The 27,841-nt window shown below is 33.1% G+C and overlaps 2 protein-coding genes across 4 annotated transcripts in view; both read right to left on the bottom strand.

Annotated features, from left to right (window-relative positions):
* Positions 1-951: 951 nt before the first annotated feature.
* Positions 952-8,319, bottom strand: LOC130443022 (protein takeout-like). Its single transcript, XM_056777464.1, has 5 exons — positions 8,162-8,319; positions 4,192-4,284; positions 3,256-3,403; positions 1,976-2,109; positions 952-1,366 (listed from the first exon to the last, which is right to left on the bottom strand). The coding sequence occupies exons 1-5, from the start codon at positions 8,241-8,243 to the stop codon at positions 1,059-1,061; spliced, it is 765 nt and encodes a 254-aa protein (XP_056633442.1). The 5' UTR covers positions 8,244-8,319; the 3' UTR covers positions 952-1,058.
* Positions 8,320-17,285: 8,966 nt separating this feature from the next.
* Positions 17,286-27,841, bottom strand: part of LOC130442679 (biotin--protein ligase) — a 28,670-nt gene continuing 18,114 nt past the window's right edge. For all 3 annotated transcript variants that reach the window (XM_056776996.1, XM_056776998.1, XM_056776997.1), the window contains exons 6-11: positions 26,996-27,808; positions 26,707-26,902; positions 26,022-26,507; positions 22,006-22,585; positions 21,733-21,946; positions 17,286-20,113 (exon numbers count right to left, since the gene is read on the bottom strand). In XM_056776996.1, the coding sequence (XP_056632974.1) occupies positions 19,936-20,113; positions 21,733-21,946; positions 22,006-22,585; positions 26,022-26,507; positions 26,707-26,902; positions 26,996-27,808 (2,467 nt within the window). In that variant the 3' untranslated portion in view covers positions 17,286-19,935. The remainder of the gene's footprint in view (positions 20,114-21,732; positions 21,947-22,005; positions 22,586-26,021; positions 26,508-26,706; positions 26,903-26,995; positions 27,809-27,841) is intronic.

Here is a 27,841-nt window from a genome sequence, read left to right as displayed (position 1 = left end):
TTTGAAAATTCTTCTGCCTTGTCGTGTAAGATAAGCCCAGGTACATTATTTGTCTCGACACTGTTTGAATCAGATGGGTAAGACGATGTTCGACAGAATGCATTTCAATTAGAAATGTTTGATTTTGTTTCAGAACCTCCTGTGAATATTTTCAATAAATAATTACAATTTATGCTAATACTTTACAGAATGTCTCTTTATGGCAAACGGGTTCCTTGGCATGTACAAGGATCTAATTTATATTTAAATGGTCAAAAACTCAAAAGAAAAAACTATATGAGAACCTGAAATATAGATCTTTGAATGTAGAAAAATTGCCAAAAACCTATAAAAATCCATAACTCCACATTGAATGTCCGTGCCTAGCTCCTCTCCAACTCAACCGATTTAAGTGTTCAAAAACTCAAAAGAAAGAAGATGTTTCAGCGAGTGTTCTTAAGCCAAAACGAACTCTGTAGCTATATTAGAACCTGAGATATAGATCTTTGAATGTAGAAAAATTGCCAAAAACCTACAAAAATCCATAACTCCACATCGAATGTCCGCGCCTAGCTCCTCTCCAACTCAACCGATTTAAGTGTTCAAAAACTCAAAAGAAAGAAGATGTTTCAGCGAGTGTTCTTAAATCAAAACGAACTCTGTAGCTATATTAGAACCTGAGATATAGATCTTTGAATGTAGAAAAATTGCCAAAAACCTACAAAAATCCATAACTCCGCATTGGATGTCCGCGCCTAGCTCCTCTCCAACTCAACCGATTTAAGTGTTCAAAAACTCAAAAGAAAGAAGGTGTTTCAGCGAGTGTTCTTAAAACAAAACGAAGCCTCTATCTTGAATGGAACTTGAGATATTGAGGATAGAACGTGTGTATGTGAAAAGTAATGTAGTGTAAGTAATGTAGCAAATCGGTTGGGTAGAACGCCTGAACGGACTTGGAATGGAAATCATCAATTTTTTTAATATATAAGATCTTTATTAAAATACCCTCGAATATCTACAGTTTCTATTAAAGCTAATAATACTTTTTAATAATAATTTTACGAAAAGTAGTGAAATTATCATTCCAAATCTAAGAATATATCTTTTAGAGGTACTCTAGAAAATACTCTGTTTCCTAATCCATGAAAAATGAGACCAAAACTCTTCTCGTATCCATCTCTTACATCTGTGAAAACTTCATTCCAGTTATCGTTCAAAACATTCAAAACTTGTTCGCCTAATTGTCGATCTCCATTGAATAAGTTATCGAATTTGTAAATCATCTTCTCTGGTCTCAAAGTTACAGTATAGTTGTAGATATTAAAAAAAGTGTGTCCTTTTTTCTCTACAGTTTCTCCCAATATAGTGTGATTAATTTTAGTATTAACTGTAAATAAAATTTAATTTAATGTAAATTAAAAAAAAATCAGCATATTTCTTTCTCTTAACATTTTTGTGAGTGAGTGAGTGAATTTGAATTTTTGCGACACAATTTTGATTTGATTATTGAGGTAATTAAGGAGGCTCCCGCGTCTAATAAACTACTCACATTGAAGTGACAACCTTCTATGAAGAAGATATACAAGTGCCTCGAAAATTTAGGTAGAAAGTTAGTTCAACAATTATAGTTATCGGAGCTAAACTTTGGCGTGTGTACCGAGAATATTTTTAGTCTGTTTACCCTTTTTGTGACTGTATTTTATAGATATAATTTCTAAGAAAGCCATTGTATTTTGAGGTAATCTCGATATTTCAAGAATTCCAAGGTTCCAGAAGGTGTTTTTATATATAAAGCGAAAGTTCAACAGTGAGTCAACCATTTGATGGCATAGTGAGTAAATCGGGACAATGAGAAGTGAATAGTTAGCGTGTATAAATAAATTACATAAATAAGATACACCGTTTGTATAAATTTATCTCACTCGTTTTGTGATTGAATAAATATGATAAACCTTACAATACACTAGAACTTTCTAGTAAAACTCAAAGTACTCACTCAATGTAATATTACAGTCTCCGTCTCCATAGATTGGTAGCAACAGTACTTTCCCCTTCATTGAATATTTGCCTTGTAGTCTCAACTCGGGCGTTATAGATCTTGCTGTCAATATATTATTTTTCGAGTCGAAACTACAATAGAATTTGCATTTAAATTGTTTTATTTCCTTGATGTAGTGGGACTGACATGTGATAATGTTTAAAAGAGTAAAGCAGACAAACCAGTGTTGGACACACGTTTAAAGTTGTCTGTATTATTAAGAGAAGAGTTGATTGCTCTATATAAAGTTGCACGAATTTTGAAGCAACCTCTTCGTTGATTTTCTCGGCATTTTGTCGTAAAAATTCTACACATAAACTGTTTACACAAGGCAAATACCAAACTTACGATGTGACTGGCAGCTAGCGATGGCCTGGCAAACTAGGCTTAACAAAGAACAATATTGTCATCACTGAACAATTAGAGTCACTTATTATATCTCATTGAATTAATGCCCAATGTTTGTATATCAGCGTACCATGCAAACCGCAACCCAAAGAATCTACTGTGTGTTAGTGTGTTACCGAGTAATGCTCAGTCTTTACAGCTAATCAGACTCCTCCTATAAAGTTCAGAATGTGAGATGGCTCTAGCCAGAGATGTTCAAGTCCTCTAATTCATGTTCCCAGGTGTACTGCTCCGGAGTTCTGTAGTGTCTCACACTTCGAGAGAATGTGGATAGCGGTTTCGTCCTCTGCACACACAGAATCTACTTAATTTAGCGTCTTCAGGTGTCCATTTAGTCAACCTCTGTTAGTATTCGTAGGTTGTTCTCGCCTAGGTTGATAACAGTATATCTTCTCTGGATATAACCTGCCTCATCCCCTATAGATTGTCACAGTAACTTCTCTATTGTTCTGTAGCTAATACCACAAAAGGGTTCTGGTCCTGTAGGGGTTTGTCTGCCCCTACTTTAGTTAGTCTGTCAGCTATTTCGTTTACCTCCACACCAGTGTGTCCCGGAATCCATTGCAAGGTAACTTTTTTCCCGTTTAGCTTGTCCAAGCGTTTCCAAATAGATTCAGAAATTTTCAAACCGAAGTAGTTTATATTCAATTTCATTGATAATTGAATAAATTATTTACTTAAGATTGTATAACATTTATTAAGCTATATTGACGCGAAACGATTCTAAATTGTACAGAATTGCGTCAAATGAATGAATGAAATATTAAAATAGAAGATCAAGCAAATCGAGTTTGTACAGTGAATGAGATAATTAAAAGAGAAAAACTTACTGCGCGTCTAGACATGATGAACTTGTTAATCCATGTAATTTAATATTTTTGAAATTTTGTACTACATTTACTGGACCAGTTCCTTCTCCAATTACCAACTCGGGAATATCCAAAGGATCTAGCGTTGCCAGGCCTAGTTCCGGCGTATCTAAAACATTTTGTTTCGTATATGATTTACGAGGCCTATATTTCTTAAGAAAATCACAAGCAGTGAAACGTGGACCTCGGAATTGTTTCTTTAGGTTAAACTAAAAATCATACATAGCTAAATCAGGTAAATAAGGTGGATGTTCAATAACCCGCGGACATTAACTAATAATTTAGTTTAGTTTATCATTAAATATACAGAGGCCCTCGTATTAGATAATTAGAGAATATATCATAGGACCCAATTTAAAAAAAAGGTTTCTATTTTTTTCCTATTGATATATGGAAGTTATTTAAGAGTAGACCAAAATCGAATGATCGTTTTCACTAGACAGGTTTCATCGCTGTTATGACTTTTATGATGATTATTGTCAAATTTATCGTTTCTTAACTATACCCCACTTTGAGTTTTTTCTCTTTTTATTATAAAATATGTTGTTTTCTGATGAGGGTGTCGATCATTTTTCAAAAGATCATTGCGCTGAGTTTAGATTGTGTAGAAAGAGCCTGTATACTCTTGAGAGTAGAAAGAGGGGTTAGGGGTCCAGGGAAATGTATTAGATTATATATATATTACAAATATAAATATAATCCCGAAATATAAACACTTAATGACTATAGACGTGCTTACTATGAACGTCACACAATTTGTAGTTTGGAAAATTTTGCCAAGTCTAGTCAAATTACTTGATACCGATGATCGCTTTGGCGATTACTTATTCTTGTCACCTAATAATAGTAATAAAAATAATATGAAAGTAGAAATGAAGATTTTTTTATTGTTTTTACCTGCTTTAAGTAAATGAATTGCATCTTCAACATTTTTAGCTAAACATTTATCCATTTCTGGATCTTTTACACTACATCTGCCAAAAGAACTAGCTGGAAATAAAAAATTAAATTGAAAATCAAAATAAATTAAGTACCTCTATATAAGTACTCGTAGATTATTGAATATTGCAGAATACAACTGAACAATATTCATATACATAATAATTGACATATTGAATTAAATTTTTGTAATAATCTCAAATATACCCTGCAACTAGTTAAATATAATAACATAATGAGACAAAATGATTAATATATTGACAAATTTTGTTTATTAACCTTGGGCCACAATTCATTTAATCATATAGTTGAAATAAAAAAAAAACAAGTAGCTTAAATATTTGAGTTATTTTACGTAATATTTCTAATCAACTCACTTAAGTATATATAAAAAAATTTAATCAAAACTTTGAATTTTTTAAATGTTTATGGGTGCATATACAAAAGTGCAGTGCAGTTACATTTTTAAGTGTTGAAAAATAAAAATTTGAAATGACTAAGTTTGCTTCAACAAAAGAAAGGAAAATGTATACATTTATTAATATATATTGGTCATTATTATTAAATATATGTATCTCCTAAGTAATAATAAATATTAGTTATTTTATTGTTTTGAAACTGCTTCTTACGAAATATTTCTTAATAGATATGTAAAATTAATGATCATTTACAATTCAAAATCTAGTCTTGTTCTCTTAACTACATTTTTCAAATTTAAAGCTAAGCGTGAGACAAAATTGGTGAGAATAATTTACATAATCTATAATGTGTGAGGATATATTAAAAAATTCTTAGCCGACTATAGAACCAAACAAAATTTCAATGGCAAAATATTTTATTACTGCAGCGTCTCTAGACCTTTAAAAAAATGTTTCTTCTTGCTCTGCACACTAGACCTCCACAGCTTTTATTACCTCCTCGTTGGAAGAAAATTGACGACCTGTTAAACTTTTTTTCCAGTTGAGGAGAGAGATGATAGTCGGACGGAGCCAAATCTGGTGAAATAGGGGGGTGTTCTAGTAATCCAAACCCTAAATCACGAATTTTTTACATGGCAGCATGAGATTTGTGTGCAGGGTGTTGTCGTGCAAAAACAAAACACCTTTGGATAGCTTTCTGCGTCTTTTCTATTTAATTTTTTCAGTAGTCAGTAATGTCGAAAAGTAATCTCCAGTTATTGATCTACCCTTATTCAAAAAATCAATCAAGATTACTCCATGGCAATCCCAACAAACTGAAGCAAGAACTTTTCCAGCAGATTTTTGGACATGAAATTTCTTAGGTCTTGGAGAACTAGAATGTCGCCATTCCATCGATTGTTGCTTTGTTTCTGTATGGTAGAAATGTACCCAAGTCTCATCCATAGTAACAATTCGGTTTAAGAAGTCTACATCGTTTTCAAATCGAGCTCAGATCGAACGCGATACTTGCACGCTTTTGGTCAACATTCAAACATTTGGGGATCCATTTTGCAGCAATTTTTAACTTGAAGTATATGACGAACGCGTTCGTATGGAATATTCAGTGCTTCAGATATCCGTTTTAGCCCAATTCGACGGACTGATAAAATCATGTCATGAACTGCATCGATATTTTCGGGGACTGACACAGAAACTGACCTACCCGATCGGTCATCATCTTCAATGGAAAATTTACCTCTTTTGAAGGTTGCAGTCCAATTTTTCAAGGTCGCATACGAAGGACATTGATCACCAAGGGTATTAAGCATATCGTCGTAAATCTGCTTACCTCTTAACCCTTTTAAATACAGGTACTTGATGATGGCTCAATACACCAATTTTTCTATTTTCACAATTTCGGTGGATATCTTTTTTCTCATTATTTATTTCGTAACTCTGGTTTACTTTTTTGACGTCAAACTTTACACTGACACTTCCAATAAGTTATTGTTCGTTGCTATGGTAACGCAATAATTTGTTTATGCATTGAACTGGTCTGGCTAACTAGATTTCAATACATCCTCGTATAATAAATAAAAACTGCTTTTTTAGTACGAAAAGACACGGTTTTTTCTATGACCAATAACCCCAATCAACTTCCCGTTATGGTAGCAGATACCCTTTGGTATCCAGGTAAGGGAATTTGGTCGCGGTGGGTGGTTGTGGGTGACGAAAATGTGAAAACATATATTTTTGTACTTTTCTAACGCATGAAGACTTCTGAAAAGCTCTCAAAATTTCTAGAATGATCTAGAAAGTTACAAAATAAATGCAATTTATTATGATCGATAAGGAATGTTCGAGAAAATTATAGAAGTTTCTATAATCATCTAGAAAGTTTCAAAAATTTCTAGAATGATCTAGAAAGTTTCAAAATGAGTTAAATTTAATATGATCAATTTAGCATGCTCGAGAAAGTTCTAGAAATTTTCTGAATGATCTGGAAAGTTCCAAAATGAATGCAATTTATCATGATCGATTAGGAATGTTCGAGAAAATTATAGAAGTTTCTATATATTCTAGAAAGTTCTAAAAATTTTTAGAATGCTAGAATGTTCTAGAAAGTCTCAAAATGAGTGCAGTTTATTATGATCCATTTATAATGTTCGAGGAAGTTCTAGAATGATCTAGATAATTCTATTTATTATAAACGATTTAGAATGTTTTGGAGAGCTCTTTCAATATCGAAAATAGTATCTACGTTAACAAATGTATCCTTATATATTTTCTAATTAAACATGCAATGTATTCCAACTTGAACAACGCCGGGTTTCGCTGCTAGTAGTATATTGGAGTCTAAGTGAATATTAAGTTAATATCAGTTTGAACAGCATTTCCTTTGATTTAAAAGGAAGTATCAACATTCATTCATTTGGAAAAGATTGCTGAATATTTGTGCCCCGGGAACGAGTAAGTTCGCTAGACAGTTGCGGATACGGTGTTGAAGGATATAATATAATTAAGATCTATATTTTTTCTTGTTTCTTTAATTACACAATCTGAGTGAGAAACAATAAGTGTTTTTGATGATTTTCTTTGAACTTTTCAGTGGTTTTGTCGTTTTTGGCGGTGAAATCATGATGGTTCTTGCTAATGTATTTGTTTATTATAACACTTTTGTACTAATTGAATCACAGAACTTTTTTATAGTGTTTCTAACAAGGGTAATTCTAAGTATTTGTGAATTTCACTATTTTACGTACTATGGCGCGTTCACTATTATGTGTAGCATCTTATTTTTATACATTTAGAAGCGATTTTTGTTATAGTATGGGACGTTAAGAGGGCTTTAACATGTGTAAATTGTTACTAAGGTTAACGTAGGACTCAATTAAACGGTGCTGGATGGACGTGCGTTACAACTATTGCAGAACGGGGTGAGAGAGAGAGAAACGCACGTCCATCCCGCAACGTCTAATTAGGCCCTTAGTTGGTGGTAGATCAGCAATAAATAATAAGAATAAGGCTAAAAAGGTATTATGCCCATGGTACGAGTTAAGCTCGCTACGCTACTAAACATTTGGGGTTACAAACATAAGTTGTTGCCGGATTTAATATAATTGAGATCTATATACTAATTTAATTTTTTAAATACAAAACTGTGTTATCAATTTTTAGTGTTAATGTAGTACTTGAAATTAAGTTAAAAAAATTAATATTTGTCTAAAAAATATCGATCTATTTTGATGTAATTCAACTGGAGAATAATCCCTACAACTGGTTTATGACTTGGAATCCTGAAGTGAAATTTTCGGTAATTGAGCACGTTATTCCAAGAATTTTATCTACATAAAAAATATTAAAGGGGAAATTTAAGTAAATTAGATTGTGAAGGGTTGTTCTGTGAAATTATACAAAACATATTTTGCTGTGTATTATTAACTATAATATGAATTTATTAAATAAAATTTGTGTTCGTATTACTTAATTTATTAACTTCGAGATAAAATATCAATAAAAAAACTTACGTAATTTCGCTATTGAGGCTATTTGACTTACGACACTCAAAAATGTCACGATCAAAAGACCAGCTTTGACACAAAAACCCATAGCGGCAAACGTTTCGTGGGTAGAAGAGACACGAGGTTAGATTTTCTTCGAGTGTGTGTACTTACCTACACGAAGTAATAACGCAGATAATTTTTTTTCCTTTTATAGCCGGTCACATTATCTAAACAATAATTGGAAGAATGGCGGGAAAATGAGGTGCTCAGCGTCTAGCAAGGTGAGCAAGGTATCGAAAATTCGAAGCAATTTTTTTATAACGGGAACAATATTTTAATAATTAATTTGGAAAAGTAGTTTTGGAAATACCGGACGTGAGTGAATATAAACGATAAATTTGTTACCAAAAAAAGCAAAATTTTTTATAATTCAAATATAGGTTGAATCAATAGAAATATTTCTATCAACGTCAATTTGAACATTGAATTCTATGAGTTTAAAAATTTTTAAAAGCTTTAATAATGTCTAAAATCACCGGAAATCTCAATTAATTATTTCCCAGACGATGAATACATTAGTATTCGAAAGCTCGGAAAATATATTGAAGTTAATCCACTTTGGTGTTTCATTGCCACATTCCCAATAAAAAACTACTCATAATATAGCGTTTTCTTAATGGGAATGTGGCAATGAAACACTAAAGTAAACTATCTTTAATGAATATTTTGAGCTTTCGAAAACTTATGTATTCATCGTCTGGAACTGAATTTATGGTCAAGTATAATATAAAAAATATGTATAAATGTATAACAATAAATAAAAATAAAATTTTCACTTACAATAATTAATTAAGATTTGCGTCGGTTTGAAATTTTGTTAGTTCTTGTGAAAATATATAATTCATGGGTTTAAACATTCTATATTCAAAATGACGTTTGATAGAAATATTGACTCTGGTTTCTATAGAAATCTTTTCAGAAATTTTGATATGTTTATGTTTCTAAATGTTCTTGATTTCAGGTCTCTTCTGTTTCAAAATTAGTTTTTTCAATAATTTCTAAAAGATAGATAAGAATTGACGTTTTGACTTTTCTTTAAGTCTTTATCAAGACATAAAGATAAAGACTTAAAGAAAAATCGAGACTCAAAATCGGCAAAATCACAAAAAAAACAGAGCCACATAAAACTTATATTGTGAGATATATATTTCATCAAGTACAGAAAACATAGCGCATTTATTTTATTTTTTTTTTGCTTAAAAAGAAAAGGTAATGGACGATTTTTCTTTCTTTAGTCTTTCAATTATCTTCGATAATATTGGTAATAACTCAATAGGACGATAGTTACTATTGGGTTGGTTGTATGTATACAATCTTTTTTAGTTCTCGATTTTTTTATTGAAAGCTCTGCAGTGTAACGCCCCTAATAAGAATAATAATATTATAGTTTATACTTGTTACTATCCCTCTAGAAACTTGTGCTTTCTAGAGCTTAGAGTAAGTTTCCAGTTTTTTAATGTTTTTCTTGTTAAATAGTTTTTATCAAAAACAGCTAAAAATTTACTTTTCAACCTATTTGAATATTAGTCAAAATATTACTTGACGACGACGTTAATGTCCAAACTAATTTCTAATCAAAATAACCTAAAATAAAGGAAATGTATAACAAAGAATTTATGGAAAGATCTGAGAATAAAAAAGAAATTTTGAAAAAAATTAAATATGTAAACGTATACCTGTTAAAAAAATTTTTCCTATAACCATTCAAAATAAAAGTTAATAACAATTGTAGATTTGAAGAAAATCTAAAAATAGTTGATTTAGTCAATGCCATAATAAACATGTGATTCCCATTTGACTAACCTCTCTACTCCAATTATTTGAGGACTTACTTTAGGCGGACCAATATTTGGGCCCTTTTTTTAATAAGAATGTCAGTAGAAAAAGATATTCAAACTTTTTAAGAAAAGAATCGCCACTTTTTTTAGAAGATCAAACATACCTTTATAGGTGGATAAAACATGGAAGTTTATTTATTTGGCCACCCATATCTCCAGACCTAACTTTTTTTTGTGGGGCCGAATAAACGATCCCGTTTACATCAAAAGTTCAACGACAAAAAATGATATGATTGAAATAATACGACAGTTTCAATTGCAAAAATTGAAACTGCTGTCCTATCCCCGCGTCAACGATTGATTTCATTTATAGCAAAGGATGGATGACAATTTGATTTAGAGCGCCACTAATTACGTAGTTAATTATCTAAGCTGCTAATTTTTAGATTTGCTTAATAGTTTATTCAATGATTTTTTTCTCGTTGTTATTCGTATTCGATGGTAGTATATATTTATTCGGTGAATTTTAAAAAAAGTTTGCTTTTCCATTTATATATTTTCTAATACGTCCTCTAGTAGTAGACCTATAATTCTGAAAGTAATTTCCACGTGTGTCTCGGGATTACTGTTGTAATTTTTTTTTCTTGAACCGGCATAAGTGTGGCAACGCTGCCGAAAAATATTGAAACGAATCATCGGCGATCGGCGAATTGCGAAACGCATGGGCATCAATTTAAACACTTACAGCAAACTTTTTTACCTCAAAACCACTTTCGAAATACTAATTACTAGTTGATACATTCACACCATATTACTCGTTAAAATCAGATCTAACTATCGAACTGTGGAGCCTTGGAGGTGCACTTGGACCTCTTAGGGAATCACTGACTTAAATAACACTTTTTTGAATTCCTTTTATAATTTTTTTAATGAAATCATTTTGACGATGCATTTTTTTTAAATCCGAAAAGGTATGACTAACAGCCGTTCTTAATTGCAAAGAAAATTAAATAAAGGTTCCCGTCAAGTGGAAATTTGTTAACCCCAAACAAAATTAAAAAAGATTATCCACACAACCGCTCAATTGTATCATAAATATTCATAAGATGCAATATTATACTCAATTTTGGAAAGTTCTACCTATTGTACAGGAATAAAATGAATCTAATCAATAATTAAAATAGAAATAACGTAAGTAGATCGGTTAAATAAATTAAAAACTCTTTGATATTAATAAATACTAATAGTTGCGGTATGTTCTTGGTAAGTACTTTGAAGGATTCACGTACTCACTTCCTAAAATTTATCTTAATAATCATCTATAATGACACGTTTCGAATTTCAAGTAATCTTTGAAATTCTGAGAATGTTTTTGTGTCTGTAGTGACGTACATTTCCTACTTTGTATTCACTTCTTGATAATATATTATTATTATAAAACTTGTCTAGTCGTATACACAGATCGTTTATGTGATAAGAGAATTTGAAAAAGACATGAAACTTAAGCCCGACGATCTGGAAAGCGTGGCAGAGAAAACATCGCTAAGAATGTTTAGGGACGAAATCATCAAAGAAAACCAGTTCCTAAATAATGATCAACCCTGGGACATGCCTCAGGACGATGCATCGTAAAGTTTAGAGAAAAACTTCATGTCAATAATAAAGTGTGAAAGCAAGTGGGATCAAAATACCATACAAGACAGAAATGCTATTAAATGATCAAAAACAGCAAACGGAACAGGAATAGAAGTGTACGGGCCCAGAACCAAACACTCTGAAAGCCTGGACAGCGTACACTGGACAGAAATTTATGCAATTGAAAAATGTGTTCAGTTCAATCTATATAGGAGATCATCATCTTGTCCGGTCAATAAACCATTAGAGCTTTAAGCTCCAATATTATAGAATCCAAACTCGTTTTGGATTGCCTAGAAAAATTAAACGAGCTTGGTAAGAAAAATAAAATCACCGCATTCCGAGACACACCGAAACGAAGGGAAATGAAATAGCTGATAAGCTCGCTAAAATGGGGTCAAACAAGCCCTTCATAGAACCTGAACCCTTCTGTGGTATCAAATACAGAACAATGGAAAACTCACTGAAAAAGAAGTTGGATATGAGCAAAACCGTTTATTGGGACAACCTACAGGGACTGGGACTCTTCTGGGAAACTATAACCAGAGTAGATCTGCTGAATGTTTCGCCCTAAGTAAGAACAATCTACGAATATCAACAGGAGGGGCACTGTCGCCTAAATAAACGCCTGAAGACGCTAGACCAAACACATAATACGGCATGCAGATTTTGTTACACAGACAACGAAAGCTCTATCCACATTTTCCGGGGCACTACACCTAGGTGCGTATGAAATAGATGACGAAGACTTTTTAAACGGTGTGGGATTAATGGATCAGCTGTGGACTCAGGGTTCTGAAGTATCGCAGCAAGAAAGGGTGACAAAATAGATTCATTAGGTCATACATACATAAACCCGGCGATCAATTTAAATAATGTCGATTTTCCCAATAAACACTGAGAAAAAAACATAAATAAGAAAATGTTAATTTTAAACATTTCACATACATGTGTTACATGGTTACCGCTTCAAAGCAAATGCAATTATTTAATTATTTGAGGTTTGTTTAAATATTTTTCGACTTGAACTAACAATCTATTAAACGTGCCAGACATCAATAAAATTTTAAATTCAATCGTCATATTCAAATTACTCGAAAACAAGTTTTAATTCGAATAATTTATTCTTACTTTTTAACAATAAGTAGGTTAATCAGCCTATACAGATTAAAACTATGGAAATAATTTTTATCACTATTCAAACTATTGAGAATGTTTTTTGTAGTTGCTTATCTTGTTATGACATCCTTATAGTAACTTTAATCGCGGATCGAATTCCGAATCAGTTTAGAACTGATCGCATGCGCACTTTCAAAATTGTTGTTTATCGATGAAAGTGTGCATGCGATTGGGCCCAATATGATTCGGATTTAACGAACAAAGATAGTTTTAAAATATTAGAAATACATAACAGGGTTGCTTTTATTCTTTTAAGGTACACATATCTATTCTATCACAATCTGCATTTTGTTTTTCACGATATCGGTCACATTATCGATTATTTCTATTGAAATATATAATCGTTAGCATTCTATTACTTACACTTGTTTAAAGTATCTTATTCAATATTTGCTATTAATAAACATCTCTTTTTAGTAGGTTTGCAATTATTTTTAGTGATAATTACAGGAAATGAACAAATTAAAATATCCAAACTGTAAACGAGTTATCACTATCAGTTGGCCATCAAAATTCAACCGATACACATCTCAGTTAACAACAAATAAGAATTCTACTTGAAAATGGACACAACAAGTGATAAAGCCGTTTAAGCATTCACCCTATAGCGACAAGGACAACAGAGTCAGCGAGAACATGATGTCTAAATTGCCGCTATAGCCAGCGCGTATCCCGGACTTAAATCCTATCGAGAATTTATTTCAAGAGAAATGTTCGGGCTAGAAATCCTGCTCCAGCCACGAAATCGGTCTTTGAAACGGCGATTAGAACCTGTTATTAGGGCCAGGGGAGGGAACATTTAATCTTGATAAGTAAGCGTAAGAGGATATACAGAAGCAGCTCAGATATAACACAAGATGCAGCAATCTTCGAACACACTAGAACAATATAAACGTGCAACAACAGAAGAAAAATCAGGTGAATAGACGCGAGAACTAATAAAAAACCTTAGGAAGTTCGGAGATGTGAACTTCTACATTACTCTGACGGGATACTCAAACATCTGAGTGTACGTATTGTAAACATGTCTCAGATGATGCCGAACACACGTTCTTCGTGTTTAACCACTGGAGGCGTTGAAACAGGAAGTACTGAAGACTGTCGGCAGCATAAACATTGATAATATTATTCAGGTGATGCTGCACAAGGTAGAATGGTGGCAACTACACATAAAGAGTTCTTGGGCGACCTGGTATGACGATATCATAGAAACGTAACAGACGGATCAACACACACGGACCGACCTACCTACCATAAGTAATATCACAGTTGTTCCTGATTGGCGGTGGCGGTTTAGTGGTGGGCAACGGGAGTTCCACCCCTCAGCTCTCCAAGTGGAATCCGTTACTTGGATTCCGAATATTCTTAAACAATGTTAATAAGAAAGTTAGTTTTTGAGCTCGTGTTTTATTTACTGTTAATTATAACCCTTTTTCATTATTTAAGATTCCTTTACGTTTTTATATTTTTTCTTTGCCAAAAAAATAACTCTATAACAATATACGAGGTCTGGCTATTGAATAACGAGACAAGTTACGAAAAAGGGTTTTATTATGAAAATTATTCTACATTCGAATGCTCCCCTTTATACTCAATATACTCCCCTCCCTTCACCACACCTTTCCATACGCTCGTTTTTTCCATTAATCGAAGCAGAGCTGGAAGTCTTCTTTGGTGAGGGATATTAGGAGCTCTGCCGTTTTTTGCTTTATCGCTGCTATCGACTCAAATCGAGTCCCTTTCAAAGCAGATTTTATCTTTGGAAACAAAGAAAATCGCACGGTGCCAAATCTGGTGAGTACGGCGGGTAATCGAACATTGGAGTGCGTAATGTGTAATTCTTCGTATAATATTTTTCTAGCCGTTTCTTTATCGGCGTTTACAGCCTCTGCAATCATCAGGATGCTCATTTGACGATCTACACGCATAATTTGGTTGATTTTGGTCTGTTTCCGGAATTGAAACATTCGTCCTGAGTGCTAGTCATCTTCAGTGCTCCCTCGGTCCTCGCTGAAGCGCTTACACGCGCACGAGATAGAGAATTGTCACCATAGGCCTCTTACAACTAAATGGCTTACAACACATGGTTTTCGACACCAGACATGTTTTAAGACGTGCATAGACAAGATAACAAGATACCCAACGAATTACTCTTTTTTCACCCAACCCGTCTAAGGCGCCCTCTAGACACGCAGTCTTGTTATTTAATAGCCAGACCTTGTAAACCATTCATTATAAGGTAAGACTAATGGCTTCAAAATGCCATGTATAATCAGAAAAAGAATGGAAGCTACAGATTTTTTGCTAGAGACTTTTGATTTCGAGTGTGGGACTTAAGTCGATTTTTTGTTCATGAATGTAGTTGAAATAGATGCATAATTTCTGCTACAGCAATTGATTTACCAATTTTTTTGACCTCATTTCGAATGTATAGGTAATTTTTGAACGGCAGTCAAATAATAATAATTTATTCAGTGACAAAACGTGCGAAATAGAAACCTATCATCAAACATCTGTTTAAAAATTGTTACAAATTACATTTGGGACATTATACTTTGAATTAACGAACCACGTAAAAATAATGATACATTTAATATGTTTAACTATGACATCAAATTAAAATCTTCTAGTAAACATTTTTTTAATTGGTAAATTGAGCTATTGAATAATTATTTAATCACCGGTATTTCATTTAGAACATTGTCAAAATTACAATTTTTAAAAAAATCATAATGAGAATATAATAGATACGTCCTTTCGTTGTTTATTTATGTAAAAGTGATTTTGTCAGATAATTAACTTTAATTCAATTTGTTAAAAACATCCTGCATCGTTTTAGGTCAATTATTTAAATCATTTTCAACAGGGCCTAGTTCAATATAAGGGCGATCATGTTGCCTGTTAATTTATTTTTCTTTAAATTTAAACCTCATTCACAATCTGCTTTTATTAGCAAACAAAAAGTAAATATGATCATAAAAGATGTTTTAAGATAGTAATTTGCCCACTCACAACTCTCCGTCTTTTTGTTTTGTTCTAATATTTATACGTCTAATAATGTTTGCTTCAATTCCAATGACAAAGTGTGTACAAACAAGATTTCAGAAGTTATTTTGGCAGGTATGGAAACCTATATTCCTTACTCCTTCAAGTATTTCAACAATCCGTGGTTTAATAAAAACTGCACTAGAGCACAAACCTAACCTAACTAGAGGAGTCAACAACAAAAATGCTGCTTATTACAAGTGGCACTTAAATCCTAGGGCCGAAAATAGTATAAACTTTGTTATCTCGAGAAATACCTGCGAGCAGACTATACTCGTAGATGCTTGCACATAACGAGTGGGAAACAAAGTTCTCAATTGCCCAAATTGATCAAAGTCTTTCTGGTCAAGAGCCTTCTGATCCAAGGCTTTTGCAATTAAAAAATTCCGTCATTGACTGAAGAAGATGGGTCAATAGCAGTAATCGCGAAGGAGAAGGCAGACTTGTTGAATCGCATGTTTTCTTCAAATTTTGATTTGATTGATTGAACTCTTGATTTGCGAAGAAAAGTACCACCCAGCCTGCCTGAAATGACTAGATCTATGCCAAAAATAAACTTTCGATACAGAAATGTGGCAAAATTTCTCAAAGGCTTCAACATCAATTACGCGACTATCCCAGATTGAATACCACCAATCGTATTGAAGATTGGAAAGTTACTAGAGTTCAACCAATGCCAAAAAAGCCAGCCATTGAGAAGGTCTTGGAGAAAAATGGTAAACGGCGGTAAACATAGATCAACTGGGAACATCCTGGCCTATGTCATCCGTCATATGGACTGAAGCTAGAGAGACATATGGGGAATCCCGAGCAATAGCACCGAACATGTTGAAGGCTTTTGAAAGGGTTTATATTGACAATCTTCTAAATAAATTAAGATAGTACGGTTAGTCGTCTTCCCTTATAGACTGTCGCTATGGACCTCAAAAGGGTTCGAGGTCAATGCTGGTGCTTCCCAGAGATGTATCTTTCTCCTGCACATCAGCGATCTACTTAACAAAACCGCAAACCTTTCTCCGACGATAGCACACTAGTGTCATTTAAATTAACCGCTCCAATAAACTCGGCTACTACCCAAATCTGTAGACAGCAAGATTACTAATGTAGATCACAAAGAGAAGGGGACCAAGAACAGACCCTTAAAGTACTCCACTAAGAACTTCGTGCTTGGTTGACACAGTACCTACCATTCGCTTTCACCTGAAACTGCCTAAGCTGGAGAAAGGATGAAATTAGGGCCAAAAGATTCCCTCTTATTTCAAAATGCTCTAGTTTGTGTAACAATAATCTATGAGGGACATTGCAATAGAGGGACATTCAATAACTCTTGCAGTGAAGGCTATTTTATTCGAGTTGACGTTTATTCGCCAGTCAGTAAACCATTTTTCCAGGATGTTGAGATGTTCTTGAAGTTTATTTGTGGATACCGGTTAGGATATAAGAAAAAAAAATATGCTTTCAAAATATATTTGGAACAATTTTGTAACATTACATAACAGAAATAAATATTGCACATCAACAATCGAGTACCATTCCATAAAATGGTACCTAACCACATCGAAATACAATCGATACAATACAATTTTGATTTTCTTATATAGAAATATTATTTGAAATAACAAAATTTTACACTTAACTTGATATGTTAAAAAACTAGTAGGATACTTCACAATAGGGTACTTGCATTTATTAAAAAGTATTTTCCTACGAACACTTATGAAAATGATAGATTGCACACTCATTTTTACCTAAGAAAATAGCCTATTTCACACATGTACTAAAAAATAACAAAACATATATGTATTGAAATGCTTCTTTTTCTTATTTTATATATGGTCTCGAACGATAGAGGCAATACGCGAATACAATATAAATCTGGCTGGGTGCTGAAAGGTAAAAGGTCAAATTTAAGAAGAAGTAGACAATATGATTTTTTGAGGTTATATTAGTGTTTGCAATAAAAATTGAAAGTTTGTTATGATTTGTGTTCAAATACATACTAGCGTCTGCAAGATAATTTAAACGTTAAATTTCAGTGTTATTACTATTACCGGGAAATGTATAAAGTAGTTGAATGAAAGTTTATTCTCCATAGTGGAGGAAAACATTATTCATGACTGTCTTGATTTTACTAACAGGTAAGTTTATGTACTTTTCAATCCATATGTGATATTGTTTAATTGACTTTCTTATTTAAAAAATACGTTTTTTGAAGAATTTTTACGTGATCGTAGGAAAAATAGAGTACACAACTGGTTGGAAAGTGTATTTCGGCCTCGTGCAAAACAGTAGCTAGTGCGAAATGTATCACTTTCCATAATCGTTATATAATATACTATTATTTTTGTATACTTTATAAGTTCTTGATATGAAATCGTCAAAACGACCAACACTTTCAAACTATTTTTGTTGTATATTGGAATTTCTCGGCATCATAAAAAAACTTCATCAGATGTTTTAACCGAGAGAATAACTGTCGTATTTACTTTGTATCATATGTTCAATGTTTATTTTATACCTATGACGTCATGCAATATGGTGGCTTTACTGAAATGTTTAAACTACCTACAAAATTTTTGAATTTTCAATAATTTTTTTCTCTATAATGTTGAACAAAGAATTAACAAAAATTATAAAAAAGTTGTATATAAACTATCCAAAAATATTTTTTCTTAAACCATGCAATTACTCTATTGGAACATTAAAATTGATTAGTAAATTGTTTAATATAAGGGAGGTCTTTGTAACTAGAATTAGAATATTATTAGGTAAGATAATGTCTGCATTTTTTTTAATTATGTATTTTTACTTGGTTAATATATTTTATTCAAAATTGATACATCTACACTGACTTAAACAAACTTCATCTACGGTTTCCAATCGTCAGGTTAAAGCCGGACTTTCCACAGGATAGAAGACCCCATCATGTTACTAAGAGCTGAAAGCTCTATATGTAATCTGATGGGATTATCGGAATTTTTTTATGCAAAAGACATACTAGATAATTGATCTGCTAACATAAAGATGAAACAACAACCGTTATTTGTTTTGAAATGGAAAATATATTTATTCTTCCCAAAAATACAGGACCTACAATTTGTCAGCTCATTTTAATACTGATCACACTGTTTATTCTACTACTACACTAACACTCACACTATGTGACACGCGTTTCGATAACCAAGTTATCGTCTCCAAGAACAGAATGTAAAGTGTGTAATTGTTTGTGTTGGTGTAGTGGTAGCGCGTAAACAGTGTGTTCAATATGAATATCACCAACGAATCTTGTGCTATATGATCAAAACGGCAAATTCACAAAAGATCAGTTTGTTATGTGAAGCGGTCTCATTTTGTAGAATTTTTAAGGATATATGATAATTTGATAAACATCTCAGTCATAACCAAGTTGGAATTTTTGGAACAGTTGGTGATATTCATACTTTACACCACCACTACACCAACATTCACAATTACACTGTCTGACGCGCGTTTTGATAACAAAGTTATCGTCTTCGGGGACTGAAGGTAAACTAAAATCAATTAACCTGTTTTATACTTAATTTTTCCACTAATAAACCTTCTCCGGCGAAAAATAATACCAGCGGGAAAACCACCTTGGCGGGAATCTTGCTTGCCTTGACTACTAAACTATAGAGTGGGCTGTAAGGAATTGGCCCATTTGTCCTTATTCAAACTTTTCTTACATTTAGCAATTTCAATGCTTTCAAATGCATTCATCAATTTATTATTGGAAACATTTTTTAACAATTAATATTTAAAATTTAAAATAAATTCTTCAGTAGTCGACAAATAACCTCCCGTCAAGGAGGTATTTCCGCTGTACTTATTTTTCGTGAGAGGTTTATTGGTGGATAATTTAGTATAAAACAGGTTAATATATTGTAGTTTACCTTCAGTCTCTGAAGACGGTAACTAGATCATCGAAACGCGTGTCAGACAGTGTAATTGTGAGTGTTGGTGTAGTGATAGTGTAAACACTGTATTCAAAACGTCTCATTCATATCCAAATTTCCTAATTAAAATATAAGACCACACATAATGTAGAACAATATGTTTTCACGGACAGCATCTTCTGTCTTTTCAAAAAGTTTTTCTTGAAATTAGACCTTCTAACATGTCGAAGGTGTTGCCATCGGGATGAATAGTGCTTACGTCGCCCTCTGGTGACTGTACTTTTAAAAATCCAAACTCGTCTATACCAACGATTTTCATTTTCATCGATTGACCTGAAGTTGACGCTACGCTAACTTCGCTGTCACTAAAATCAAAAAAGAAATAAAAATAATGATAATTAACCGGACACGACGGGCTTATTAGAAAACCTAAGCGCCTTAAGGCACTTGGCCACACACTACGCTACTACTTAAAAGTGCTCAATATTTGAAAAATACCGTTATAGGTTATGTTCATGGCATTACTGCGTGTTTTATTTTTAAATAATTTCAATAACAAAATATGAACAAAAAAACTTTTTATAGTTTATTGTTTTCTATAGATTGTAGGGCGATAAGATATAAACTATTGTATAGATGTAGGTATTTTTAATTGTTCATTGATAAGAAAAGGTATAAAAGAATACAAGATATAAGAAAAATTCATAATTTAACGGTTAGGTTATGTTAGGTATAGATCGCCAAAATAAAAACAAACAAACTAACATTGTCAATTCAACAAAATAAGAACTATTGCATTTTACTTTGACACTAGAGGCGCTGGTGTTGAATGAGGTTTCTGAAATGTCATGTCAAATGTCACTGTCCGATTGGAGGTATCAATGCACAATCTTCGAGGTTAAACAAGAGTATAATAATCACTAAATACTGCTTCTAGTCTATCGGGAACACAAGTAAAAACGCCAAAATAAAAAAGACCAAATAAAATTACCAATTCAACAAATCAATGAGAGTTACGATATTTGATTTTACAACTAGAGGCACTGGTGTTGAGTGAGATCTCTGACATGTCATGTCAAATGTCTCTATCCGATTGGATGCTTTAATGCATAATCTTTAGGGCTAGAATTGGGTATAGTTATCACCAACTACTGCTTCTAGTCTCTCAGAAACACAATAAAATCGTCAAAATAAAAATATTACTGTATTTGACTTTCACACTAGAGGCGCTGGTGTTTAAGTCATGTCTTTTTTTTTGTTTTTTTTGTTTATTTTAAATTTAAAAGGGGCTGGTGGGTACAGATGCGGCTGCGTTATTCCCTATCGTCGGCCATTTGGATAGAGAACCGATTCACCAGGTTGCAGGGAAACCGCAGAAAACCTACAACACCGACGATAATTTTTAGATTAACAGAAGCCATATCTCTTTGTTTGTTTATTGCAATACAGGTTGAGTGGATAAAGCTTGTCCCCTAAGTGCCCTATATCAAGGTATTCACCCTCTTTTCCCAGCCAGTTCATTGAGTATTATGTCTACCAGAGTGTCTGTCCGCCTTTACTCAGCTACAGTATTTCTGCTATCTAGTCCAGAGATTTACTTTATTTATAAAGTTTTAACCTTTCTAAAAGCATATTTATATTTCTTATGGCAGATTGAGTAGCTCCAAAGTTGGTTTCTGAGTACCAGCCATTTCATTTAGTACCTTATAACATTGTAGAATCAGTTTTAATTTGAAGGTTATGCTTTGCAGTGCTTTTAGGGTCGTTGCACTTTCTGTTTGTTATCTTGTGCAGTAAACTGGGCACTAGTTCTGACTACACAACAGAAACGTGTCTTCCTATAGGAAGGATGTGTTCTTCAATCCCTTTGCTCTTATATACTCCTCTTTTTTGATCAAACCGTGAATTAGCACAGTAGAAGAGTATCAGCTGTTAACTACACTTCATAGTCTTTCAAAAATGGTAGTATATTTTAATGGATTACCTGTGTAACCAATACTTGTAGTATAAATCGAAAAAATAATCGATATTTCCACTTTGTACTATATTGTATATCCTCTCGAGTTCATTAAAAACATCAGCGAAATAGACTTCATAAGGTATTGTTTTTAAAGAGGTTCTTTCATCGGTATTAATTTTTTTAATGATATCGTTAATACAAGTAGTCGGATTAGAATTATCCAAATTAACACCACAACCTAAAATAAGAAAAGTAATGAGATAAATTAACATTACACGAGTACCGAAATGTAGTTACCGATATTAACAATAGCTGTCGTATCTGTAATAACAGAACTAACTATCAATCCACCAATTTTGACGTTCCCATAGGCGTACAAATCGTTCGGCCATTTTATCCCTATGTCCAGATCGAATTCACTTCTTTTCTTTACGGCAGAAACTATGGCTACCATCGTTAGATGTTGTATAAGCGGAAGGGCTCTACCCAAAGGAGATTTCGTAGGCACGTGAAGTTGAAGGGAAAAGTTAGCGCTTCCTTCCGGACTGATCCATTGGTTATTCGAACGACCTGTACCGGAGGTTTGTTGTCTTGGAATAACTGCGATACCGTGGGTTAAAGTTTTATCCAATAACAACTGGGAGCTAGTCATTACGTTGGAATAAATAACTAACCGACCTATTTGATCTGTGGTAAGCGATTCGAAATAAGTTACAGTGGAAAAATTCGAAGGACAAGTGTGGATGAATACAGGCATAAAATTCGAAGTTGGATTCGGAGGGTTTTCGTCTTTACCGCAAAATAATAACGATATTTTTCTACAGTCCATTTTCATGTCTTGTATTTCTTCGCAGTCTGTTAATAATTTCAATTTGAGCTGAAATAAATAAAAAAAATTAGCACATCTACCATATGATATAAAGACCAGGTAACACATTTCAAATAAATCGTTTAAACATTATGCAACACTGCACAAATTATTTTTATACAAAAATGTAGAGTTGTACATTTACTGCATGTAAATTCTTGGACAAAATTAACACACCACTCATGTTTTTTTCGATATTCTTTATTTATTGATAACTCACTGTACGACAACTACGCCATCTCGTTCCACAGTGACAGTCATTATTTAACTAGAGTATCACATAATCTTGTTTTGACAGTAATTCGTATAAAACCTCGTTAGATATTAAAACTGTTTTAACATTTTCTTAAAGAGTGCCGATTGAATCAAAGTTTCTGTTAGAAGCAAGCTGGTGATTGTAATTGTTCATTTGAGAGTGTTTCAAGTAAAAGAATGAGCCGCCAAAGAAATTCGGCAATGGTGGAGGCAGTGCGGGCGTCGACTCTCCAGAATGAAGGATATTCAATGCGACATGTTACTGGTTTGTTAAAAAGACATCATTGCACGATCATCAAATTGATGATCGTTTTTTGATACATTATCTCAGAAACAGGAGAATCACCAGCAATCTGATAAATTATCAAATGTTCGAACAAAAACCTTGCTGATTAAATTTTGCAAGAATTGGACCATCAATGATTAGAAAAGGGTTCTGTTCTCCAATAAAACTAGAGTTAGCCTTAAAGCTTCAGGTGGACGTGAGCATCTCTGGTGAAGGCATGGAGAAAGGTTTGCCATTTGTAATATCTCGCATCAAGTGCCTTTTGGTGGTGGCTCTAAAATATTTTGGGGAGGAATTTGCATCGATGCTCGTACGGAATTCCTATATGTACGAGGTCTATGAATGCCCAATATTACTTAAACAATATTATTTTCCAATATGTAACACCTTTTGCTCCGTTTATTGAACCTAACTTTTTATTTATGTAGGACAACTCTAGTCCCCACGTGGCTAGACAGGTTATTGGTTACTGATGTCAATATCCCTTTATTAAAGTGGCCACATAACAGTACGGATATGAATCCTATAGATCTATGGGACTATCTCAAAAATTAGAAGTCATAGTCCTCCTGTTTCTAGTTACAACCAACTTATAGAGGTCGCTATTGAAGAATGGGAGAATATACCGCAAGCTTTTGTTGAACATAGAGGAGGGCCAACGAGATATTAGGGTTGACCGATATGCATTTATTCTTTTATTGATTTTTTTTTTTATTTTCAATTTGAAGGTTTATTTATTTATTGCCAGCAAAAATAAACTTTTGTAGAAAAAATAACGCAATTTAAGTTATGTTAAGGTCATATTCGACTAATTAGTAGGTGTTCATTATTATTTCAATGTAACTCAAGTTTTATTTCGTGTTTATATTGTGAATATTCAGATTAATTGAAGTGGTGCGTTAGTTTTGTTCAGAAGTTTATATATCATTAATTTAATATCGAACAAATGTGATTGGATCATATTTAAAATAATTTCTCCGTTTGTACTTTTTGGGGAAACGTCCACAATACCTCTCCCCTAAATTAGATAATAAATTATGTTATTGAGGAGTCGCATCTACCGCCAAATAAATGTAAACTGTCAGCGTAAGTCTTGGGAAACACGGAAATGTTGTAGAACAGTTTAGTTTTGATCTGATCGAGTTGGAGTCCGTATTTCTGCTTCATTTTTACAAAATATGCCGAATACTTGACGCAAAGGCAACTAGAACTGGCTTTTGAGGAGGTGGTGAATTGAACGATAAAAGTAATAAGTAGAATATCTTCATTCTTAGAGGATTGTGCACGTTTGAACATATTACTTTTTCTATTATATATTACTCGATCTTTTTAGAACAAAGTCACGCTGTCTACATTCTAACCGAAGTAGACCAACTGACACACGAGGAATATTGTGCAGAAGAGTCAGTACGGATAATATGAGAAAGCGGCACGGGTCAATTACGGTTAAAGTCAAAGGTCAAAGGCCGACCAAGGTCAATAACCTGTCAATGTCAAGTATATGTCAAGATCAAGGCCAATGATCTGTAAAATTCAAGGTCAAACGCAGTAGGAAGTCAAGTTGACATTGAATTTTACTTTGATTTTGATCTGTCATTGCCCTGTCCCGCCGGACTTTCCTCATATTTTCTCTACTTCTAGAGCCTGAAAATAATGATCAGGACTTTCGAAGCTCATACCAGCCCAGGTGATCTAGATGAGGAATCTGATCATCAACATTTAGCAACACGTCTTAGAAGACGTCAACGACGGGAAGTGAGAAGCCGATTTGAAGAGCTGGACAATTTGTACGCCAAAATCTACTTGTATCCAACGAAGAGGAACAAATTCAAGGGTACTTTTTAAGTTTATTAATGAGGACCTTATTCAGTTTTCGGAAGAATATGCTGGGGATAATAACAACCTATTTTTGAGTGATAATGACGACATAGATGTAACTGACGAATTCACAAGACTCCGTCACATTTTTTACTCGCTCAATCATACATTTTTTCAATCAACTTGATGAGCAAATAGTTCTTTTTAGCGACATTCTTACAAGATGTACATCAAAGACAGACCTGTCCATTTTGTATACAAGACTTGGTGCATTTGTTTTTCAATGGATACCTTTACCAGTTTTTAAATAAGTTATTTTTAATAAAAAAATAATATTTTTGATATATTTTTTTCTTTTTTGATTTTTTGTTTGTTGTTTCTGAAATTATATAAACAATTTGGTTGAACATGGATATTATATAAATATACTATTCAATATACCCAGTAATGAGACTTCGGGTGCTCTTAACCGAAAGTAGTTGTGTATACAGTATGTTTAATCAGTGTTGTACCATACGGTTACATTTCTTCCTGACGTTCCCAGAAGACCTGGTTAGTATTTAAATAAAATCACTAATCACAGAAGGATCCAGATTATTATCCAGATTTATTTCTATTTAGTGGAAAAATTAGCAGAACTGGATAATAAAAATCAATTAGTACTACATCATACTACCATAAAATAATGTTATGATAGTTTAATCCAGCATTTTGCCATTAAACGTATCCATTATAGAATCAAATTTGAATTAATACTCTATTAAACATTAAACTATCCAAAAATTTACATTTTGTTTTAAAAAATATCCATAGACCATATTGATATGTGTATAATCCTATACATTTGTATCACCTTCTAGGTTATTCGGTATGTTTAAGGTTTGTAACAATTTCCAGACTCCATTAAGGAATAGCACCGTTGATTAGGATCAAGCCATTAAGCCACCCACCGCTTAATACTATATCCAGACCCTGAAGATGTATTACAAATTCCAAGTAGTCGGAAAACGTAGGAAAATGATTAATTTAACAGCTAGGTTATGTAATAATAGTAAAAAAATTGTCAGGGGATATTTTTATACTCACATCATGTCGACCTAAGAAGTACCCAGGTGTATATTCCACATTTTTACTGCCAGAACAGTCAATTTCCAAATGATTCGTTAAAATATCTTTCAGAATCTCCAAGCGAGCTGCGTTACTTTCTTTTAAAGCTTGAAATTTACTTTCATCATCCTCAAATTGATCGGGGTTGATCTCCAAATGTACCTGAGAAAAAACTGTTCGTCCACTACCTCCTTTCACTGTAGCCAAAAGCAAGCTTGGTGTTTGCCATGTTTCTTCAGTACCAAGAACTTTGACTTGGATAACGTAATCTTTTCCGTTATTTTGTATCTCGACTGCTGATGGGGTTCTAGGTGCCACGGGGCTTGAACTGTTGTCGCTGCTTTGATCGGATTCTTTGGAAAATTGTTTTTTCGTCGGAGATGCTTGATAACAGAAAATGTGATGCATCATTTTCACTTGTTTCCATTGTCCGTAACTGAATCTTACTAGTTCGTGCTCCCTAACCTAAAAACATCATTATTTCGATAATATTTTATCAATTATAACAATTTCCGGGATTTCTAGGTTATGTTCAAGGTTATTTTCAAATAGTTTTTGACAGGAAAATGTATCAATTAGCTTGGGTTTAAAAAAAAACATTTTTTATAATCAAAAATGGCATACCCAATATTTTCTATATCTACCGGTTTAACGGATAACTTACTTCAGCTGTTGTAAATGTATTTAGAACGCTGTAAAGAAAATCGCTACACAGGCAAAGCAATTGACCGCCGTTTAAAAAATATTGGAGTAATTGTGAGGTTAGATTGGGCGGTATATCACCGCATACTACTACCAAAGCTGTGGAATCGTTCCACACGTTTTGTTTTGAATCAATTGGAAGATCATAGATGACGTACCTACAATTAGATCAGATTATACTTACTTTTAAGAAAAATAGGATACTGCAATGATTTTTGAAAAATTATCAGTTATGTCGGTAAACGACTTACTTTTCTTTATTTAACATATTGTCGAATGTCACTTTGACGTTTTCTTTGGCTATTAAACTATCAGAAAAGATTAGTATGTTCGGAGGTTTAGTTTTATTTTTTCCTATACTATTATTTTTATTAATGTGCGTGTTAGCATTGTTAAGAGATTCATTATTTTTATCACTTTTGGGATTAACTGCTAAATAATCCTTAGGTTTTTGTGAATAACCATCGTCTACGTCTTCACAAAGAGCTGTACTTTTCACTAATTTCTTTTCAGAGCTAGAGCGTTTCGATAGTTTTCCAATTCCGCTTTTAGATTTTTTAGTATGTTCTTTTTTATATTTTTCTTTGGGTTCTTTTGTAGATACTACTCCATCGGTGACTGTCGTTTCTTGTTCAACTTTTGTTTCTTTTCTTTTGTGATCAGTTTTTATATCTGTTTCCTTTTCCTTTCTTTTGTTATCTTCTTTAGCTTCTTTTATTGTTATTTCTTCTGTTTGCTTTGTCGCTTTAGCTTCTTTCTTCTTTTGATCCTCACTTTCTAATTTAATATCTTCTTTATTTTTATGTTTGTCTTCGTTTTTTTTATGCTTTACATCATCTTTCGTTTTTGTGGTTACTTCTGGTTTGGTGTTTGTAGCAGTTTTGTGTTTTTCTACTGTTTTATCTCGTCTGTGTTCGCCGGATTTGTGTCTTCTGTAATCACCGCTGCCAACTTCTAGAGTATTTTTGTCATCTGATTTTTTGCCATCTTTTTTAATCGGTTTAACTTCATTTATTGGGACTTTCCTTTCCTCAGATTTTCCGCTTTCTATTGTGATTTTTGGACTAAAAAAATTAAATGAATTCAAAAACAGGAAT

The sequence above is a fragment of the Diorhabda sublineata genome, chromosome 4 (genome assembly GCF_026230105.1).
Source record: "Diorhabda sublineata isolate icDioSubl1.1 chromosome 4, icDioSubl1.1, whole genome shotgun sequence".
NCBI classification, from domain to species: Eukaryota; Metazoa; Arthropoda; class Insecta; order Coleoptera; family Chrysomelidae; genus Diorhabda; species Diorhabda sublineata.
This window is presented reverse-complemented; position numbering and strand designations above follow the sequence as displayed.

What these genes read in the sequence shown, in the direction of transcription:
- LOC130443022 (XM_056777464.1), bottom strand. Translation starts at nt 8,243, where the DNA reads ATGGGTTTTTGTGTCAAAGCTGGTCTTTTGATCGTGACATTTTTGAGT. An exon ending in AATTCATTTACTTAAAGCAG is followed by an intron (nt 3,404 to 4,191) that starts GTAAAAACAATA and finishes AAAATGTTTTAG; the next exon opens with ATACGCCGGAACTAGGCCTG. An exon ending in TCATCATGTCTAGACGCGCA is followed by an intron (nt 2,110 to 3,255) that starts GTAAGTTTTTCT and finishes ATTCTATTGTAG; the next exon opens with TTTCGACTCGAAAAATAATA.